At 38.8% G+C, this 19,056-nt stretch overlaps 1 protein-coding gene across 3 annotated transcripts in view; it reads right to left on the bottom strand.

Moving 5' to 3' along the window:
• prkdc (protein kinase, DNA-activated, catalytic subunit) overlaps positions 1-19,056 on the bottom strand; it is a 248,835-nt gene that overhangs the window by 206,193 nt on the left and 23,586 nt on the right. For 2 of the 3 annotated variants that reach the window (XM_043688290.2, XM_043688291.2), the window contains exons 11-18: positions 16,583-16,729; positions 14,663-14,827; positions 13,800-13,968; positions 12,843-12,892; positions 9,001-9,144; positions 7,502-7,654; positions 4,865-4,980; positions 1,061-1,217 (exon numbers count right to left, since the gene is read on the bottom strand). In XM_043688290.2, coding sequence (XP_043544225.2) covers positions 1,061-1,217; positions 4,865-4,980; positions 7,502-7,654; positions 9,001-9,144; positions 12,843-12,892; positions 13,800-13,968; positions 14,663-14,827; positions 16,583-16,729 — 1,101 coding nt within the window. Of the gene's footprint in view, positions 1-1,060; positions 1,218-4,864; positions 4,981-7,501; positions 7,655-9,000; positions 9,145-12,842; positions 12,893-13,799; positions 13,969-14,662; positions 14,828-16,582; positions 16,730-19,056 lie in introns of those variants that run through there. The other variant, XM_087986422.1, reaches the window with a different exon arrangement.

The raw sequence follows: 19,056 nt of genomic DNA, 5'->3' as shown, positions 1-19,056 counted from the left end.
TTTGTCCAAGTTGCCAATCTATATCCTGTTGCATTCTTGCACAATCATCGGCTCATCAGTATCTCAACCAGTCTCGTATTATCTGCAAACTTACTAATCAGACCACCCACATTCTCCTCTGGATCATTGATATATATAGTACAAACAACAGAGGATCTAAGACTGATCACTGTGGAACACCACGAGTTACTGGTCTCCATTTTGAAAAACACCCTTCCACTTCTACCCTCTGTCTTCTATGACAGAGCCAGTTTTGTATCCATCTAGCCAGCTCACCCGGAGTCCTACGTGATTTTAGATTTTGTACCAATCTGCCAAATGGGACTTTATCAAACGCCTTATTAAAGTCCAGAAAAGGTGCATCCACAGTCCTTCAATTATCTTTGTCACCACTTCAAAAAATTCAATCACGTTGGTGAGACATGACCTTCCCTGTACAAATCCATGCTGTCTGTCAGTAACTAGTCTATTTTCTTCCAAACGTGCATATATCTTGTCCCTCAGTATCTTCTCCATGTGCTTCCCCACCACAGACATCAGGCTCACCAGCCTATAATTTCCTGGATTATCCCTGCTTCCCTTCTTAAGCAAGGAAACAACATTAGCTAATCTCCAGTCCTCTGAAACCTTGCCAATGGTCAAAGAGGATATGAAGATATCTGCTAATGCCCCAGCTATTTCTTCCCTTGCCTCTCGCAGGAACCTGGGATAGATCCCATCTGGCCCTGGGTACTTGTCTATCCTGATGCAGTTTAGAATATCCTAAACTTCCTCCTTCAACATATTAACAGAACAATAGCAGAGGCAAACAATTGCTTTACAATAATTTTCTCAGCTTACCAATGACATATAAGAGTTTGAGCAAAAATTAGGTTTTCTCCAAGATATGAGGGAAACTGATCATTCAGTTCCCTGGGTTGTTCTAATATGCTAGATAACAATTGACTTCAATGCGTCCTTCATGGGGATTTCTGTGAACTTCACCTTTCAGACAAAGCATTTTATACAAAATAACAAACAGAGATAATAAAAGACAACTAAATGTATATACTTTCATTACCTCAAAATACTTAATTTTTCGGGCTATTTTCATTGTGACTGACAGAAGCTTGTAGAATCCACTGACGAGGGGAAACTGTGTTGATCGTAGAATGAGCTCATGTCCAAATCTATACACCCAATGTTCAAAGAAGTCTGTATGCTTTTCTAACAATTCCCTGATTTAGAAAACAATTGTTTTGTTTGAGTAACTGAAAAAATATTTAAATATTGCAAAACAAACCACAAATAAAATTGTGCAGAGGTTTAAAGGTGCATAAAGGAAGAAATAATGGGAAGTCATCAGGAAGGTATGGCAATAATTATGAGGGGTGATTTTAACCTATATATAGACCGTATCTATGATAACATCAGATGGGCAAAGGTGGCCCAGATGAGCAGTTCATTGAAAATGTTTGCAACAACTATAATATACCTGGCATTTTCTAATGAGATAGGATTAATTAACAACCTCATCTTGAAGATGACTCTAGTCAGCAGTAAAGATAATATGCTTGAATTAAATATTCATTTGAGGGACAGAAGAGTGGATCCAAGATTGATATTTTAAACTTCAATAAAGGCAACTACAAGGTGATGACAGCAGTACCGATTGAAGTGAAGTGGTGAATTAGGTTACGGTACAAGTCAATACAGGTGCAATGGTAGACATTAAGGGTTCAGAATACAAGAAAAATCCAAAAGGGAGGGTTCACATTCTGTAGTTAATTTTTTAAAAATTAAAAGACAGTATCAAATTTACTGAAATAGGAGATAATTATGCAAAAATGGCTATCCGATCAGAAGATTGGACAAAATATCAAAAAAGCAAAGAATGACTAAGAAAGATGAGGGAAAAACTAAAGGAATGAAAAATAGCTACAAACATAAAGACAGACAGTTAGAGTTCCTACAGATTAAAAGAAAAATTAAGCAAGTCTTATAGAAAGTGTCTGGGAGATTAATAGCAGAAATCAGGGAAATAGCAGTTGATTTGGCAGATATTTTGCATGTAACGGGTACAAGTAACATCCCAGAAATGGCTGTAAATCAGGAATTGGAAGGGAAGGACGAATTTAAGGAACATACATTCACCAGAGAGGTAGCATTAAACAACTTTTAAAGCTGTAGGTTGACAAGTTTCTGAGTATTGGCGGATTTCATTCCAAGGTCTTAAGAGTTGCAAGAAAGATAGTTGATGTGTTGGTTTCATTTTCTAGAACTTCCTAGGTGAGGGAACATTCTATTAGAATGGAAATTAGCGAATGGGGGAGACAGAAAATTATAGGGCAGTAAGCTTAAGATCCGTCACAAGGAAGATGTTAGAAGCTATTATTAGAAACCTTATATGGCACTTAAAGAAGCAACTGGGTTTTGTGACAGGAAATCATTCTTCACCAATTTTTAAGAGTTCTTTGAGCAAGTTACATACATTGTGGTTAAAGGGGAACCAGTGCAAGTACCGCATTTAAATTTCCAGAAGGCATTTGATAATCAGCCAAATCAGGGTCATTGCAGAATCCTAAAGGGGTAACATATTAGTATTGATAGAAGATTGGCTTGCTGTAACATGCCGCTGGGGCCTCAATTTTTTATAATTTACATAAATGACTTGGATGAAGGGAACAAAAGCATGGTTACTACACTTGCTGATGATGCAAAGATACAAGAAAATGACTTGTGATGACAGCATAAGGATAACAAAAGGATATAGAAGCTAAAGTGAGTGGGCAAAGATCAGGCAAATAAAGTATAACTTGGGAATTGGAAACTGTCAATTTCTATTCTTCCTGTCAAAATGAAGCATATCATCCAAACAGTGAGAGACTATAGAACTCTGAGATGGGTAGACTAGGTGTCCTACTATGTGATTTGCAAAAGGCTTGTTTATTGCATGTTTATTGAAGGAGAATTTGAATCCAAAGATAGAGAAGGTTATACTTTAGCTATAATGGGTATTGGTGAGACCACATCCAGGATATTGTTTATAGGTCTCCTTATTTAAAGGAGTAAATAAGTTGGAGGCAGTTTGAAAAAGGTTTACCAGACTAATACCTAAACAGGTCTCCCTGCAAGAAAGGACCTACTTGCCATAGAGGGAGTGCAGCAAAGGCTTACTAAGCTGAAACTGAGAATGACAAGTTTGTTCTAGAAGGACAGATTGGTTCAAATGGGCCTGTACTCACTGAAACTCAGAAGGATGAGAGTGGATCTGATTGAAATATGTAAATTTCTAACAGTGCTAGGAATACTAGACATAGGGAGGATGTTCTTCCTGGCTTGAGAGACCATCCACCAGGATACAGTCTCAGTATATGGGTAGACTTCTACAACTAAAATAACATTTAAATTCTTCACTGAAAGGGTAACGAACCTGTGGAATTATCTCCTACAGAAGGCTGTGCAGGCCAAGTTACTGAATGTATTAAAGAAAGCGATAGATAAAGATTTAGATTTTAAAGGTATCTGGAGGTATGGGGAAAAGCAGGAATTTGGAATCGAGACAGAGGATCAGCCACATTCATAATGAATGGCGGAGCAGGCTCAAAGGGCTCAGCCAACTAATCCTAATTTCTATGTCTATGAGGAGAAGTTGGACACGCATGGCTTGTATCCACCGGAGCCTAGAAGGTAGGAGGCAGCTTCATTGAGCCATTTAAGATCTTGACAGTTTTGATAGCATGCATATGGAAAGCTTGTGGAAGAATCTCGGACTTGGCTCACTGTTTAAACATGACTACCATCCACTTAAAACATAAGAGCAGTATTAGTCGACTTTGGCAATCTCTTCCTCAAAAGGCCATGGAAGCAGAGCCTTTGAATATTGTTTATGCAGAGCTAGATAGATCCTTGATGAGCAAGGGGAGAAAGATTATTGGGCCTAATAGGGAATATGGAGTAACCAGATCAGCCATGATCTTACCCAGAGGTAGTACAAACTCAAGGACTAAGTAGCCTTCTTCTACTCATATATTTGACACTGGATGTATGAGTGCACTGTGCTCTGAAATCAATGTTTTGCAGTAAATTCATCATAAAGCCCTTAAATATTAAATATGTTTCAAAGTAAGGTGGAAGCTGTACATCACTAATGTTAGGTTTTGGGCATTGTACGTTAACCCACCAATGAAGGGGGATATGAAGAGTGATCATGACATACATCCAGTCAGTTCTGCTATAATGCAGGAGTTCCATTCACTTGCAATCCCATGTTTTAAGAAAATTGCATAATAGTCATGCCATTTAAACTAATGGGGCCGGAATGGTGTTAAAACCAATATACACTTTAAAAATTCGTCAATTGCATTATAGCGAATTCGCATTAACAAAATGCATGTTATAACAGAATGACCTGTATTGTATAATCAATTAAATCCTACTGCTCACAAACCTATTTAAATTATGATGTAGACAAGGACAATCTTGATGGTTAACTTCTCAAGTCATACTTCAGCTTAAAAGTTATGAATCTTTTGAGTTGTTATCATTCTGAATGATGTAGATATTTTATCCACCAACAGGAGAGATGACATTTGTAGTTGATTAGCAGATTAGATCAATCAGAGCCAAGTCTAGTTGGAAAACCTTGGCTCACTGTTCATTCACTAAAGTCCCCATCACCAATGACCATCACCCGATTCTGAAACACATTCATTACTTTAATACTTTTTGGTGAATTTATCTGAGCGGTGACTTCAAAGGACAGCTAAGAAGTCCACAGAAAATAAGGAAACAATAGATTACAACAATTTATTAATGATACTTATTGTCAGAAATAATTAAACTGACGTTTATATTATCACTTTATTAATAGCTGCATACTCACCCACAGAACTCTACTAAATTGAAAAGAGCAGTGAAATCTTTTGGTTTAGTCGGCTGCAGGTTTGCCGATGGATCTGTTGTGGGGATTACAATACTGCTGTTGATGTCACCTGAACCCTGCAAAGCAATCAGTGAACTTCACTTAATGGCATATCTTTCAATAAATTATTTGAGCTCTGCACCTAGTTTCTGCAACGAATCATTGCAATGTTTTACGATTTTTAAATAGACAATTATTAATCAAATTAAAATGCAATCTCATCCATCATTTATGGGAATTTAATTTAAGCACCACTTTTAGGAATACACTTTTTAATAGTTTTTATTTGCGCGTCATACGTGCAGTGCCAAATGCACAGCTCAAGTGGCTAAAATTGCACCTTTTTTGCTTCTCAATGGTTGCACTATTTTAGCAACTAGGAGATAGTGAGGACTGCAGATGCTGGAGAAGTCAAAGTCGATAAAATGTGGTGCTGGAAAATCATAGCAATTCATGCAGCATCTGAAGAGCCAAAGAGTCGATGTTTCAGGCATAACCCTTGTAGCAACAACGAGAAATATTAATAGTTCTTTTGGATTGGATTACATTAGATTCTAATGATTAAATTACATTACAGTGTGGAAACAGGCCCTTCGGCCCAACAAGTCCACACCGACCCGCCGAAGCGCAACCCACCCATACCCCTACATTTACCCCTTACCTAACACTACAGGCAATTTAGCATGGCCAATTCACCTGACCTGCACATCTTTGGACTGTGGGAGGAAACCGGAGCACCCGGAGGAAACCCACGCAGACACGGGGAGAACGTGCAAATTCCACACAGTCAGTGGCCTGAGGCGGGAATTGAACCTGGGTCTCTGGCGCTGTGAGGCAGCAGTGCTAACCACTGTGCCACCGTTCCTTTTTAACCTTTCCCTTTTTTTTGTTCACGTAATGCTGCCATTGTGGCAAGATCACATTTATTTCCTATCTTTGATAAGAAATTCATAAAATAGACATCTAGAAGCACTGGGTAGAAATTGAGTCGACTAGGTCTGAATCACTGGACTCTCTAACTGTACGCAATTTTAAACCAACAGGTCAGGCAGCATCAAAGGAGCAGGAGAATAGACATTTCGGGCATAAGCCCTTCTTCAGGCTTATGCCCGAAACGTCGATTCACCTACTCCTTTGATGCTGCCTGACTGCTGCGTTTTTCCAGCAACACATTTTTCAGCTCTGATCTCCAGCATCTGCAGTCCTCACTTTCTCCCAATTTTAAACCAGACAGTGATAATGCAAATTAACACTAACCTCTAATCTGCCATTTATTATGACAGGTGGTGAATATAAAAGCAGGGATGTACTTCTGAGGCTGTGCATGGCTCTGGTCAGACCACACTTGGAATATTTTGCACAGTTTTGGGCCCCATATCTCAGGAAGGACATACTGGCCTTGGAGCATGTTCAGAAGAGGTTCATGAGAATGGTCCAAGGATTGAAAAGCTTAACGTATGAGGAACGTTGGAGGAGTCTGGGTCTACACTCGATGGAGTCTAGAAGGTTCAGAGGGATCTAATTGAAACATATAGAATACTGAATGGCCTGGACAGAGGAGATTTTGGGAAGATGTTTGCATTGGTAGGAGTGACTAGGACCCAAAGACACAGACTTAGAATAAAGGGAAGACCTCTTAGAATGGAGATAAGGAGAAACTCCCTTCAGTCAGACAGTGGTGAATCTATGGAATTGTTGCCACAGAAGGCTGTGAAGGCCAGGTCATTGAGTATATTTAAGACTGAGATAGATATGTTCTTAAATGTTCGTGGGATCAAGGGTTACAATTATGATCAATACAGAGGAACCTTGATTATCCAGCATTCATTATCCGAATATCGGATTATCTGGCAAGATCGTAATGTCCCGATGCTCGGCTAAACTATGTTATCTGGCATTCGATTATCCGGAATTCAATTAACTGAACGCAACACGTGTCGTTCAGATAATCGAGGTTCCTCTGTATAATGAGGTTTTAGATACACCGCAAAGAAAAACAATGGGGCGGATTGAGTAGTCTCTACATGAAGTGTGGTGGCAGGCCAGAGAAAGCCTGCTGACTGGTGAGCATCGCAGCCAATCAACAGACTTGACATTTGAAGTCCCACCTGATCAAAAATTGCCAGAGGCCAGCAGTTACTGGGAACTGCAAATCATCACTGGAGACCCAGGATGGACAGCCAGGAAAGGTTGCACTGAGTACATGGTAAATATTTTTCCATATCATTGTGGGGTGGGGCTCTCAGGTGGTTTGGGGGGGGGGGGGGGGGGGGGGAAGGGGGAGGGGAGCAGTCACATTCCTCACCTTGTAAAAAGGTCGGTAATCAGGCCAGTAGTGAGTTGAGCTCTTACGTGGCTATTCACAGACCAATTAAGGAACTTAATTGAGCCATGAACTTTGCCACCCAGACTTGATTGCTGAGGTGGTGGATTTCTCAGCAGTACCAAGCCAGCTTATTTCCCCTTCCTGTCAATTGTAGGGAGAGGATAATCCCAGCCAATAGCTCCAAGAGTCTCAGAATATATTGATTAAATTTCCAGTGATCAAATGTCTGGACGTAGAAAACACACTGTAATAAAGACAAAAACAAGTAATACCCCTTCTTCATTCGGGCTTTGTTTGTCCACTGACAGATCCAACTTTTCAATAATCTTGAGCACTGATTTAATAAATTCGTCATACAGCAGCCGATTTAAAGATTTCAGGGGAGAATCAAACATCTGAAATGTCTCATAAATCAATCCAGATTCCTTAAAAATATAAAACATCAAAAATGTTAGATTTATTTTCTACCCGGAACAAATCTCATGCTTTGATCTTCCAATGCCTTATATGCTTCACAATTTCAACCCTGACTACTCAAGAATTAAGTTATACTTCTGAGTTTTAAGATCATATTACTTTTAACTATAATTATGGGGGAAAACCTGCAGTGTCATTGAGTCCCTTCATTTCTGTCTAACTGAATAGCTAATATGTACTATTATACAGATCATCAAGATTGAATACAGTTGAAAGCAAGACACGATAAAAGCGCAATGATTACATTATTTCGCAAGTTAGATTTTCAAAGCTCATGAATTGTCTTGGGAAGATTGAAGGTTTTCTGGAGAAGTATTTGCAGTACATGGTGAAGAAATAAGTTTTTGAATTGAATATTCAAGCTTGGAAACCGAAAGAAGGAGTGGTGTAGATAAAATAGAAACAGGGAAGACTGGAATTAAAGGAGGAAGATTTCAGGATGCAGATAACTGATGGATTACATGGAGATAAATTTCTGCTTTGTGTCCTGATTGGGACTGAGATGTGCTAGAACTGCTTCTCCATAGAAACAATATTCAGGTTTTGAAAAGATTTAAATTTTATAATTCGCTCGGGCTGATGGTATAGGGAGCAGCTGGTGGCAAATTATTCCTCTCAAAAGCAATCGCCACACACCTTGGAGGCAGCTGTAGCAACGAAGGGCATGTAGAAGATGAGATTGTCTGATGGTTCTAAAGACCTGTTACATGTGACCCCCGTTGTCATGGTGCAGAATAACTTTAAAGGTTTCTCAAATTCAGAAGAGTTAATGCAGCCTCGTGCTGCTGTTCACAAAGTAAGAGAAGCCATGCTGTTAATTATTCTGGCTAGCGATGGATAGATTTACAAAAGCAGAAATTTAATTACAATGGCATTTTCCTAGAATACATTGACCTCAAACATTTACTACAAATGGAAAGTCTAAAAGGTATTTTAAAAGTATTTTTAAGCTCTGTTCAGTGAATGGTCTCATAATCATGGTACAATGTTTGTGAAAAAGGACAAGCAGGTTGCTCAGTGCATTGTGAGTTAAGGCTAAGCTAACAGGTTTTCCATTTCCACCCTCACCCACCGAGTCCCAGAAACAAAGGGAAACAGGCAAACCATGATCATAATGACTCCCTTCTACTGTAATTTCAAGGAGTAATTGTACGGTTGCTTACATAAAAGAGAAAGTGAATTATTTAATATAAACAAATGCAATGCCTCACCCTGAAGTTTACTTGTTTGAGAAGTTATATCAAATTTGAATAAGAGGCAGAATGTGAGAGTTTACACTACAATCCCAACTCACCTTCATTCTTCCACAATCTAACAGACTTCTGAATAACTCCAAATAATCTTTATAAGAAGGAACTCTCCATTTTCCTGTTCCCATGTTACCATTGCTGAGTGATTGTTGAGCACTAGACCACGGTTCAGCTTTCCTCATTTCCTCCTGAGGGATTAATCAGCACAAATATTTACAGTCGGTATAACCTTACATATAAGAATATAACGAAGAAACTTGCAAAATTAAACAAACAAGTTCAAAAATTGCAGGGAATTCAAAACAGTATAGTCAGTATTTGAAAGAGAAAGACAAAGATAATTTGCTGAATATTCTGCCAAAAGCAGTGAGATGAATCAGAGAAAACAAGTGAGTGTCTTGACTTCTGATTCTAAAATCGTGGTGAATCAGCCTTTGGTAGTTGATCACAACTACGATCGTTTAGCCAGTAGATCTGCAAAAACCTAGCTCTTTGGAATTAAAAAAACTCCCAAACAGAATCATGTTGAATATTAACATTTTGAAGCAGTAGATGTGGTGGTTACACAACCAACTTAATTCCTCAAAGTATAATAAATGTGCCTCCCTCATAGGTTAAAATTTATCCCTAGTCAGCCAGGTTTTCTGGCCCTTGGGTAGCTAAATGATGAGGACTTCTGACTTCTGAAGTGTCTTCTGGCTTACCTGCTAGATCCATTTTTCCTATTTCATCAATACCTACCTCCACAATTTCACCCTTCCAAGCTCTCCCTTTCTGAACCTCCTTATTTGTATCTTGACCCATCCTCTATTCAGCCTCTTACCTCCGACAAACTCTGCTGTTTGTGCTCTCACTAATGCCAAACCCTGTTCATCACTGGCCCACACTAATTCTCATAAAGTTACACCTTCCATTTAAAGTTTTTATCCATGTTTCTAAATCCTTCCATGGTGTTGTCCCTCCTTATCTTTACAGCACGATAACTCTCCAAGATATTGGCAGTCATCCAATTCTGGCTTTTTGAACATCACCAGTTGTAATTATTCCAGAATTTGGTGGCCATACCTTGAGAAGCCAAGGCCCTAAAGCTCTAGGATTGCCTCTCTAAAGCTCTGTGGAGTTCTCTACCTATCGATCCTCCTTTAAGTTACTCCTTGTATTTCACATTTTGACCATATCACTTTAATGGCTGTGTCACTTTTTTATTGACTCATGCTATCTGGCTATTGCTGGCTAGCCCAGCATTTATTGCCCTGCCCTAGTTGTCCTTTAGCAGGTAACATTGACTGCTTTCTCGAACCACTGCAGTTCATGGCTGTAGCTAGGCCCATAATGCCTTTAGGGAGGGAATCCAGGATTTTGACCCAGTGACAGTGAAGGAATGGTGATATATTTCCAAGTTAGGATGGTGCGTGTCTTGGAGGGGAACTTGCAGATGGTGGTATCTGATGTGTCTGTTGCCCTGGTTCTTCTAGATGGAAGTGATCATGGGCGTGGAAGGTGATGTTGATGGATCTTTGATGAATTTCTGCATCTTGTAATTAGTACTGCTGCTAATGAGCATCATTGGTGAAAGAGTGGATGTTTTGGATATGGTGCCAATCAGTGGACTGCTTTATCCTGGAAAGTGTCAAGCTTTCTGATTGTTGTTGGAGCTGCACTCATCAAGGCAAATGAGGTGTATTTCATTATACTTCTGACTTGTGCTTTGAACAGGCTTTAGGGGAGTCAGGTGTGAGTTACTCCCCACTGTATTCCTATCCCTTGAAGCCATTGTATTTATATAGCAAGTGCGGTTAGATTAGATTAGATTAGATTCCCTGCAGTGTGGAAACAGGCCCAACAAGTCCACACGACCCTCCGAAGAGTAACCCACCCAGACCCATTTCCCTATGACTAATGCACCTAACACTATGGGCAATTTAGTATGGCCAATTCACCTGACCTGCACATCTTTGGATTGTGGGAGGAAACCGAAGCACCCGGAGGAAACCCACGCAGACACAGGGAGAATGAGCAAACTCCACACAGACAGTCACTCGAGGCTGGAATCGAACCTGGGTCCCTGTTGCTGTGAGGCAACAGTGCTAACCACTGAGCCACCAATAAGTTTCTGGTCAATGGTAACCTCTAGGATGTTGATAGTGGGGGACTCTGATAGCAATACCATTGAGTGTCAAAGGGCAGTAGTTTGATTGCCTCTTATTGGAATGGCCATTGCCTGGCATTTGTGTGGTATGAATGTTACTTGCCAGTTGTCAATCCAAGCCTGGATATTTTCCAGGTCTTGCTGCATTTGGACATGCACTATTTACAGTAACCGATTTGTCAAGTATGGGTGGCACGGTAACTCAGTGGTTAGCACTGCTGCCTCTCAGCATCAAGGCCCGGGTTCGATTCTAGGCTTGGGCAACTGTCTGTGTGGAATTTGCACATTCACTCCGTGTATGCGTGGGTTTCCTCCGGATGCTCTAGCTTCCCCCCACAATCCAAAGATTTGCAGGTTAGGTGAACTGGCCATGCCAAATTGCCCATAGTGTTCAGGGAGGTGTAGGCTTGGTGCATTTGTCAGGGAAAATGTGGAGCAATAGGGTAGGGGAATAGGTCTGGGTGGGATATTCTTCGGAGGGTCGGTGTGGACTTCTTGGGCCAAATGGCCTGTTTCCCACACTGTAGGGATTCTTTGAAGAATGGTGCTGAACATTGTGCAAACATCAGCAAACATCCCACCACAACAACAACCACCACCACCCCCCACCCCTTGCCTTTATGATGCAGGGAAGGTCTTTGAAGAAACAGATGACGTTAGTTGGGCCTAGGACCTGAATATTGCTTTATAATACTCCAGTGAAACACCTTGGGGCATATGATTTTGTTAAACACACTATATAAATCCAAGTTTCCATTTACATTATGAACACTGCTTCTGGTCTCCTCAGAAACTAAATGAAATAAGTGTTAATATGAAAATGCGCTTAATGTTTGCAGAGGACACAGGTACAGGAATATTTTCAACCTGCTGGGCAAATATCATGCCCAACAGGAGTTGCAAATGGATCTTTTCGACTCTCCTGAATGATTTGAGATGTCTCAAGCAACTTGATGTCTCATCTGAATAATGACACTTCTGATGAGCTTGCACTCCCTCAGTGTTGTAGTGTCAGCCTTCAGCTGTCCTACAGACGAGCTTGTCCTCACTATGTCCAGGCCCAAGGCAAAAATTTTACCAAGCTGGCTTAGCTGATGTGTTCAGTCAGCTATTAGTGGTTTTGAAAGCCCACATAGTGGACTTTATGAATTGGAAGAAAAGTGTATCAGTCATTTCAGTCATGTCGGAGCAAAGCTTTAAACATGAGTTGAAGAACCACAGAATAAAATGAAAAGGCAATGGACAGCGAATGGCAGAATCTGTTTCAAGAGTCAGATAAATAACAGAGGTGCCAAATTTTTGAAGATCAACAGTTAAGGAACTACTAAATTTTGCACTGTATTTGGTGGAACATTGCAAGATAAAAACACAAATGTCAATAAAGAAAGGTAGCAATAGTTAAAGTGGCAAGACACAGGATCAGCTCACTAAGTATTTTAGTACTTACAGTTTAGGAAACAAAGACATTTTCTACACATTTTAAATACTGAGCACAACAGATATTGTCTCTGAACTAATGTTTTGTTAATACCGGCACAAAATTCCTTTCTTGCTACATTAACAGAGGCATTGGCTCCTATTGAGAATATATCTTTCAGTGCCTCAGTTTAATTGTGATCAAAAGAATTTCACTCTCATTCCTTAAGCAATTTTATGCTAATATTTACACATGCAACTTTAGTGCAACTAGTCATGATTGTTGTCGAAGGAAGCAGAGGTCACGGAGATTTTTCTTACCCCTGGAAGCAGAACTGGCTTTGAACAAACACGAATTAGACCTTGATGCACTGAAACAGAATGTTTTTAAAAAATTTAAATAAAACAATAACTAACAAAATGCAAGTTTGCCAGTTACAGACAGGGGTACAGTTTCAATTCATTTTTGTGCAACAGTCATAAGAACAGTCAGAGTAGTTTCCACAAATAGAACTTTGAAGTTTTGATTTGGCACTCCTGAATTGATTGCCAGATATTTAAGAACAATCTTAACACTTCTGCCATGTAACAGTTTGTCATACTGCTTTAAGTAGAAACTTGCTGTAGGTCAATAATCATCAATACAATAGTAATGAACTTATTTTTTCATTACATCAACAGCTATGTGTATAAGCACAAAATGTTCTTGCTCCCAATCTGAACAGCAAAATTCAGTTTCAATTTGAATCTATAATAATAGAAAAAAATTAGAAATACTAAATCTAAATATTAAACTCTTCACTGCTTCTGAAAACAATTCTCACTGCTCTTACAAAATTTGCCTAAAAACAGAACAGAATGATGATCTCAGTCACAGAAAGGAACAGAAATGCAAATTTCTCAGCACCTAACTGAAAATTGCCAGTCACCCTACTTGGTCTCTGAATTTCAACATATTTCCTTAAGAATGGTTCAAAGCTGCTGATTTCTATTGTATAAACTGATTAAGCACAACAAAACGCATTCAGTGACATCAGGCTACACAACAGTTTCTTTGAAGCCACGAAAGTGCCCTTAATGTAATCCTATGTCAACACATCTTGGGAATATTTTGGCAGTCCAGCCAAAGTGATCATTCCCAGTGTTGACAGAAGCTTGATGAAACCCACCATTGGTAAATAGACACAAGTTTCCAAATCACCAATGCAGACAGTGCACCGCTGACAAGAGACTGATGGAACGGTTTAACAAATTTGAATATTGGGGATTGGTACTGACCTACAGTGCTAATAAAACTCCAGAGAACAGGGCCCTTTCCTGCAAGGGCTATGAACAGTTTAATTATGGAATGACAACAAACTGGCTGCATCCTCACACTGTATAGTGGGAAGCTGTCAATCTGAACAACCAACAGACGTTCTAACACAGAAGTATAAATACCAGGGATCTGCAAAGGAAAAGTACATCCAATAATTATTAAAATGCAAATGACATTTTTAAAAATGAATCAGAATATACAAATAGTTAACAAGCTTTTTATTGTTCTATGTTATCACCACTAAATGCAACTGAATTTGCCTTTCGCTGTTTTAAAAATTACAGTGCAAATGAGTATTTTAACTAGGTTTTGAGGACAAATTTTAACAATAAATTAGGCTCTTCAGTGACTAAAATATTAAGTCTACTTATTCTAGGCAATGCACTGGTATCTTGTATTCCATGGTGCAGAGTAGGAAGACACGGCCTATAGGTGCGATTCCTATGTGGTGAGCTTTAAATCTCAGCCTTACAACTAGTGAATATACCAAACAGAAGTAGGATTCAGCAATCATAATGATGATGATGATGATAAAACAAAAGATTTACTCACCTTCAAGTGACTGTACAGTGTGTGGCAATGGAAATTATTCTTTTAAAAAATCAAGATGTAAATGAAATACTTACTTGAAATCATTAATGATTTCACAGCTTTGCATATATTGCCATTAAAAGATCATTCATAATCAATTAAATAAGTTGAGAACTACAAATAAACTTTGAACTTACGTGCGTTCTCAAAACACAAAACTCTACATGGAAAAAAAAGACAAATATGGGATGATTACAAATTTTCCAAAGAAAATAACACCACGTCAACTTACTTTGTCCATGTGGAAGATGACACTTGCAATCGAGTCTAAGAAACTGGGAAGCTGATAAATATTGTCATCCTCTGTGTCTGCCTCAGTGAGATACATCTGCTTACAACGCTGAATCAGCTCCGTGTACATGAAGTCAACATTATGAGAATCCACAGCCTTACAGGGCTACATAAGGGAATCACATAAAATAATTTGAGTCTGCATTGAGACTGTACTATTGTCATTGAGTTAATCCAAAAAAAACTATTGCACTCCCAGAAAGTACTTAAAAAGATATTGATCTGATGCTTTAATTTTCAACATTATTTTTGTTGGATTGTTACATACCAATTGCAGTACATAAAGAAACTATCTTGAGCATTTGTTTGTGCCATCTCTCCACTCTCACTTTGAAAACTAATTCCACTGTCACATCCCCTCCCTCAAGCCTTCCACTTTAAATCCTTGGCAATTTTTTCCTTAAAAGAAATTAGGTCTCCAAATTATAAAAATAATTTTGAGTTACTGGAGAAAGTATAAAGAAAGCACAACTTAAACAATACCAAAATCAAATGGTTACATCCAGCGTGTAAGACTGAATTAGACTGGGGTTCTTTTCTCTTCATGGTAGGAGGGTAATGGGTTGAGTCAGGAGCTCATCAGGATGGTTTGGATAGTGAGGTTGGGATTCTTGTTGAATCAGGTGGTCAGGGGGATACTTTGGTTGGATTGGGGGATCAGGGAGTAAAATCTATTTTTCCTCTGGAGTGAGATGGGAATTTCTGTCCAACATTTCCTGGCCAACTATTCAATTAAGTACCTGATGGAAGAAACCTACTGAAGTCATTCGTTCAGGTTTGGAGACTTTTGTGGAGAGTCACAGGGAGCAGGTGAATTGCCTATCAGACATTCAAACTTCTTGGGTGATTCCCAACTAAGTGGGCAGGCCCAGGACGTCAGGGGAGTCCTAATGCACATCTTGGATAATACCTCCAGTATACAACAGTTTGCAGACACTAAATCTGTGTCATTTTGCCTTTTCAGGAGGAGTTTGTCCACCCTCAAAAATCACACCCCATCTAATTTAGAACTATAATACTGTTCCTTCACTGACATGGTTTCAAAACCATAGAATTCTTTAACAGCACTGTAGATGCATTTATACCCCAATGACTGCAAACTTTCAAATGGCATCTCACCACCAACTTCTCAAGGGTAGTTAGGAAAAGGTAATAAATGCTGGCTGAGCTAGTAATGCCTATATCCTGGGAAGGAATTGAAAAGGCTACACAATGAATCACAGTTAGAGTACAATTAATAAATATACAGTAGCAAAAGAAATTGCTACTTTGCACAGCAACAACCCAACATATCAAATTTAAAAAAACAGTTGTATAAAATCAAGAATAAATTCACGAGGGCGATGAATGGAGATTCACCTGCGTCCCTTAAATGAGCACGCCATAAAAGTGTGGCCGTTGGGTTAGAAGGTGCTGGCTTGAAAAATGCAACTGTACAAATAAATGCTCTTAAATTTTGCAATCATTGGTTCCAGTTATATCTTCTTATTGGATTTTAATATGTATCAAGCACTCGTAGCTCATGTGCACCATCGAGAAATAGCCAAAATTTATCTTCCTCAGCAATGCCTCAATCCTAGTAACTTAATGCAAACATTCATTAGGAATTTAACTCTCCAGTTTAATCCAAGTAAATATTATGTGTAGAAACAAAATATACCAACTGCTCTGCTGAGTAATTTTCAGTTCAACTAATGAAGCTATCACCTATTCACTGCATCATAATGCAAAAGTCAATGAGATCTTACTGTTTTGTAATACTTGAAAAATTAGCTAATATTAATGGAAAGACTTCTTTTATTTCTTTATTTGTTATGCTGTATAAACCAAGTAATAACAGGGTAAAAAAAGTGAAACATACAGCTGCAAAAAGTCCATATCCTCGGATAGCAATAGAGAGTTCTTTAGTGCTTGATTCCATTGTCCGGATAATGTCATAAAACTGTTGCATGAAGTACTGCAACTTATCTTTGTGTAAATGAGCATCTTCTGCCACCTGCAATGCAATCTGTGTATGGAAAAGATAAAGAGTATGTGCTTAACAGCTTGGCCAGTTTGAGCAGACTGCTGACGAATTCAGTGTAACAATATTACATATGGATAAATATGCAGATAAGATCACTGGCAGTGACAATGCCCCACTGCAAAACACAAAATTAGCTTTGGGATACATCTGAAGATAATCCAGTATGATCAAATCGAAAGTTTTATTTGAATTAAAATAAACTCCAAAGAAATGGAAAATCAGACACTACATATAACAGGCAGCTGGTCCAATATCACCCACAATACATCTCGCCAAAGCTGGGACAAAATTGCAGGATCCTCAAACACCACAATGCTCTTGTTCAAAGAAAAATTAAAAGATATTATCATTGTACCCAGGACACCACTGCATCAAGAATGTCTTTATAATCAGAATTAACTATTGAAAGAGTTGACACATAAACAGTAGGAATCTAATTTTAGGTGAAATTGCAAATTAATTTAATTATAAAGGTGGCATGTTTTGGTAGGAGGAATAAGGAGGACACACACTAAGTATTAACTGGTAAATGGAGCAAAAGAATTTGGAAGTGTAGATAGACAAATAATTAAAAGCAACAATACTGGTTAATAAAGCCATAATAAAACCAACAAAACAAGAAGATACATTCTAAAACAGCGGAATTGAAAATCAAGCAAGTCTTGTTAAAATGTTTAAAATAGTTGTCTGACCACATATGAACGCCATGAGTCGGTCTCATCTCCATATTAGAAAAAGAGAGTTAGAGACACTAGAGGAGGGTAAATATTTTTGCCACATGTCCCAAAGACTGTTTGATCATATCAAAACACATATTCCTTCAAATTTCACACTGGGCTAAATAGTTAACTGTAACCAAATGGCCCACAGTTGCAAAAGTCAGAAGGTAGAATAAAATGTTCCCAGTTTCTGAAAGATGTGGGCAATGACAATAAGTTGGGAGATTGTGGCAAGAATGGAAAATGAGATTCTCATAATTGAGAGAAAAGATCCAATTTTCCGCTCAAAGTTTCATCAGTTAGATGAAAATCTTGCTAGTAGGAGGTAAGGGGTTCTATTTACAGATATTAAAATCTCAATTTAAATTAATTTCACCTCATTTATATGCAGGTTGCTATTCTCTCAGGTAGCAGTGAGAAAACAGACTGCACCTATGTCTGGCTTGAAACTCAGAGCATCAATGTCTTCTCCAGGCCTCGATGTTGTTACAACTATTCCTTGGGCGGGGCCACCCAGTTTGTTATGATTGCAGACAAGATACCTCAAACCATTAAGCTCTTGAGATGAGGAGGAGTGAACCGGCTTCTCTTGATTATTTACCTACCCCCACAGTTGGTTACAACAAGTTTAATTTTAAAAGGATCCCTTCCCTTGTAGGTAACCTTTTTCCCAGAATTAAATGAACATGTTTTAAAAGAAGCCAATTTAACCAAGCTGCCTTGAATTAACATGAAGGGTGAGCCTACTAATTGCAAAATGTGAGAAGAAATAATAGCAACATACATGTAAACAGGTTAGAAATAACCATTGAATCCAAAAGAGAAAAACTTGAAAAAAAAAACACCTTAGTTTTTGGTCAGTAGATAATTAAACATTAACATTAGTAGTTGAATGGTTAATTTTAAGACTTTTGGCTTTGTAAATAACTGAAACTCTTTTATCTTGATTCCTTTCGGCAGTAGCTGACTGGCACCACTCGGAGTTAATAACCACTTCCTTTTCCTTACCTGCAGCGTACTTGTGTTTAAACAGCTGGCCTCGGAGATAACAGCCTCACGGGAAAATAGTCCACATACCAGTGAGTCAGGTTACCAGCTGACATAGATAAGGGTTGAAGCCACTTTTAACTCCTGTCCTTAAGTTGCAATTATGGCTCTTGCCTTCACAACGATTTTTTTAAATTATCATGCTCATAGTTAAAAATCACACAACAGCAGGTTATAGTCCAACAGGTTTAATTGGAAGCACACTAGCTTTCGGAGCGATGCTCCTTCATCAGGTGATGTAATCATCACGCTCACATGCTGAGATAACCCCAGGAGATAAGAAGTTTGGTTTGTAGTGCATTTTGTCTCTGTCTCTGTCTCCAGGCAGTCACAGAATGTGCATTTGCAGTCAACTTTTCACTATATTCCTTTTACTTAAAGGGCATGTTGCATTGCAAAAAGAATTGCGGATATTGGAAATCAGAAGCAAAAACAGAAATAGTTGGAGAAACTCAGGTCTGGCAGCATCTGTGGAGAGAAAGCAGAATTAACATTTTGGGTCCAGTGACCTTTCCTCGGCATCACTGGACACGAAACATTAAC

The sequence above is a fragment of the Chiloscyllium plagiosum genome, unplaced genomic scaffold (assembly GCF_037043375.1).
Source record: "Chiloscyllium plagiosum isolate Xiang-an unplaced genomic scaffold, Cpla_swu_hap1 HiC_scaffold_4, whole genome shotgun sequence".
In the NCBI taxonomy this organism is placed as follows: Eukaryota; Metazoa; Chordata; class Chondrichthyes; order Orectolobiformes; family Hemiscylliidae; genus Chiloscyllium; species Chiloscyllium plagiosum.
This window is presented reverse-complemented; position numbering and strand designations above follow the sequence as displayed.